At 39.3% G+C, this 3,609-nt stretch overlaps 1 protein-coding gene across 1 annotated transcript; it reads left to right on the forward strand.

The window, feature by feature from the left end:
• The first annotated feature begins 818 nt into the window (after window positions 1-818).
• LOC128198418 (inducible metalloproteinase inhibitor protein-like) lies at window positions 819-2,978 on the forward strand. The gene is made up of 3 exons (XM_052883892.1): window positions 819-1,016; window positions 1,819-2,013; window positions 2,856-2,978. The coding sequence occupies exons 1-3, from the start codon at window positions 857-859 to the stop codon at window positions 2,867-2,869; spliced, it is 369 nt and encodes a 122-aa protein (XP_052739852.1). The 5' UTR covers window positions 819-856; the 3' UTR covers window positions 2,870-2,978.
• The last annotated feature ends 631 nt before the right edge of the window (window positions 2,979-3,609 follow it).

A 3,609-nucleotide genomic window follows, 5' to 3' on the forward strand; every position in this document is an offset into this window, starting at 1 on the left:
ATCTGATCATGGAGCCAAAACACAGACGAACTCCTCACCGATTTACAGCAGCAGTCTTGTGTTTGGACTTAATTAATTTGTATCGATGACAACTTTACATCTAGATGTATTGTGATAGTCATTAAGGGTCTGGTGATGGAGACAAAAACAACAACAGTGTACAGTAGCTACCATGTAATTGGGTTTGATTAATTAGTATTGATGATAACTGGCTTGTAACTGTCATTAGGGTACAGTCATGAGGATGGGAAGAAGAAAAAGAAACAAAGAAGATAAAATAGATAGATATTGTGGATTTAAAAGTTACGAATCAATATTAACAAAAACAAAACAAAATATAGCCAAGTCAATTGGTTTGACAGAGACTAAATAACTATACATTTATTTTATCATAATATAAGAAAGAAAGTCATTCAACATCGGTGCTCTGGACTTTGATGAATTAGTTCAAATATATTTCTTCTATTCCCAGAATACGGTTTGCCTTTTAATGTTGTAGTAAGCTTATAGCACTAATCTTCTTCTTCTTAGGGTGCCTCTCCGACTAGCAAAGATTGGCAGTCAGTTTCTTGAACTCGTCTCTATCCTTCGCGAGGCGAAATAATTGTGCGGCGCTCGCGATCCACTCTGATGTTTCTCAGCCAAGACTTCTTCCTGCGACCAACGCCTCTTCTACCAGCAATCTTTCCCATCAAGATGAGCTGTAGAAGCTCGTATCTTTCGTGTCATAGCACGTGCCCTAGATACGCGTCTTTTCTCGTCTTGATAGCACTAATACCATATACTTATAATGCAATAAATATAAATTGCAGGGATTGAAATATGTGGTCGAAATGAAACTTTTGGCCCGTGCGTTATGCGTTGTCCCAAACATTATTGTCCAAAAGATGACAGCATATTCCAAGTGGCGTGCTTACCACCGTCACCTTGCTTTGCATTCGGAGGATGTTTTTGTAAGGCCAATTATTTACGGACCAATGATGAGGAAGAACGGTGTATCTTAGCTTCAGACTGCCGTAAGTGTTTAATATAAATTCTCCATCATCATTATCATCATCACATTTTTGACGGCCTCCTTGGCGCAGTGATATGCGCTGTGGATTTATAAGACGGAGGACCTTGAGATTTTCTTAATTGGCCCATGTCTGGCTGGTGGGAGGCTTTAGCCGTGGCTAGTTACCACCCTACAGACAAAGACGTGTCGCCAAGCGATTTAGCATTCCGGTACGATGTCGTGTAGAAACCAAAAGGAGTGTTGATTTCATCCTACTCTTATCAAGTTAGCCCGCTTCTATCTTAGATTGCATCATCACTTACCATCAGGTGAGGTTGTAGGCAAGGGCTAACTTGTAGAGCATAAAAAAAAAATAATAATTAAACAATTTAGTTAAAATACCAAAATAATTTAATTCAACTACGAGTACTATCGGTACCTACTACTAGCTACGCTTTGACTCATTACATACTCCTGTCCTATTCTACCCTACCCTACTTCGCTCCTACCCTACCCCTACCCTATGTACCCTATGTCCGTTGTCCTGCTTTTAAGCTACCTCCTCACCAATTTTCAGATAAATCGATATAACCGTTCTTGAGTTCTGCGGCGAAGGTATCGAAGCAGTCTAGAATTTGAAGTAACTTATTTTGATAAGGGGTGAATTGAGAAATACTGTATCATATCCACCAGTAGCCACCAGATGACATTTTGTGATATAGAATCTCAATTTCATGTATGTCAACTAGCATACGTCAAAGATAGTTAATTAGCCTGCTGATACCGTAGCTGGGTTTCAAATTATCTGCCTAATTTGTCCACAGCTCCTATAGAATGTACACGGAAGAATGAGATATGGAACCCCTGCCCCGGACCATGTTTCACAGAATACTGCGGTTCGGAAGTGCCGAAAACGTGCAATAATTTAGTTGATCATATGTGCAGACCGCAGTGCGTTTGTCTAAAAAACTACCGCAGATACTATACCACAAATGAGTGTATACCTGAAAACGATTGCCGTAAGTTAATTTTTATCAGAGCTGTGATGTGATAGCCCAGTGGATATGACCTCTGCCTCCGATTCCGGAGGGTGTGGGTTCGAATCCGGCCCGGGGAATGCACCTCCAATTTTTTGTGTGCATTTTAAGAAATTAAATATCACGTGTCTCAAACGGTGAAGGAAAAACATCGTGAAACCTGCATTCCAGAGATTTTTTCTTAATTCTCTGCTTGTGTGAAGTTCGCCAATCCGCATTGGGCCAGCGTGGTGGACCAAACCCCTATCATTCTAAGAGTAGACTCGAGCTCAGCAGTGAGCCGAATATGGGTTGATAATGAAATTTTTATCTCGCCTAGCAATCATTTGTTTTTGACCACCTGATACTGCTGTAGTTCTCAACAGAGGTCCCGGGTTCGATTCCCAACTCGATCGGTTTATGATTTAATTTTTTCCAAATTACTTCTCACCCAACAATTTTAAGGCAGGAGGTAGGCATCGGCCGTGGCTAGTTACCACCCACCCTATAATAGTGATCAAAGACGTACCACAATTTAGCGTTTCAGTACAATGCAGCATAGAAACCATCAGAGTTAGGGGTAGACTAAACTTACGGGGTAGTACGTCTTCCAAGTAAGCCTGCTTCCATCTTATGTCAGCCACTGACCATCCAATAAGTTCATGAGTTTCCAGTGCTAACGGTAGGACATCCGATAAAATTGATCGTGTGTTGGTGAAATGTGTATAACATCATCCAGGTCATGACCAAAACACGATCAGTTTTTCATTTTTTTTATTTGTTTTTAGTGACTGACATTAGTCACGGTATTTAATTTTTAACTAATATAATATTTTTGTTTACAGCTGCAGTTGTATAAATCTATTTAAACACTTACCCTGAAGATAAAGGGCACAGTGGTACCGTCATTCAAATGCAATTAGATTCAAGATAAAATAATAAGTCCAATTTTTTAAGCTTAATATTGGTGCGCGTGTGATGTAATATGAAAACTTTTGAAAATAAACTAAATATATGAACCGTAGTAGAGATGTTTTTATTTAAATTACCTATTACCAAGAACAATATTAACCTATAAATCTCACCTCATTTAGACAGGGCCGAATTAAGGAGGTCTAAAGGTCGCAAGTTTGAATGAAAGTCCATAATTTTTTATGCTACAAACTTGAAAATTGATTATAGATACCAGATTATGGTAGTCTAAAGGCTCTTGCATAACGGAAAAAGTTGGAAAACGGATTTCCACGCGGACGAAGTCGCGGGAGTCCGCTAGTTGTGATATAATAGGACATTGTAAGTTCAAACTGTACGGGTTCGTTCTTGTTTCATCATCGACTTTCCATGTACATAATGCTACTGAGAATTTGTTGGAAGAAAAACAATCATATTTTCGTTGAACCCAGGACTTCTTGATTCGTAATCAAACATGTGAATCATTGGTCCAAGGAGGCAGACAATACTAATACAAAGTACTAGTTATACCTATGTCTACCTAGGTTTTCTTTCAAGATAACAGCTTTATTATTTCACTAGCGGACGCCCGCGACTTCGTCCGCGTGGAAATCGATGTAAACTTTCAAGCCCTATTTCACCACTTTA

The sequence above is a fragment of the Bicyclus anynana genome, chromosome 10, assembly GCF_947172395.1.
Source record: "Bicyclus anynana chromosome 10, ilBicAnyn1.1, whole genome shotgun sequence".
Taxonomy (NCBI): Eukaryota; Metazoa; Arthropoda; class Insecta; order Lepidoptera; family Nymphalidae; genus Bicyclus; species Bicyclus anynana.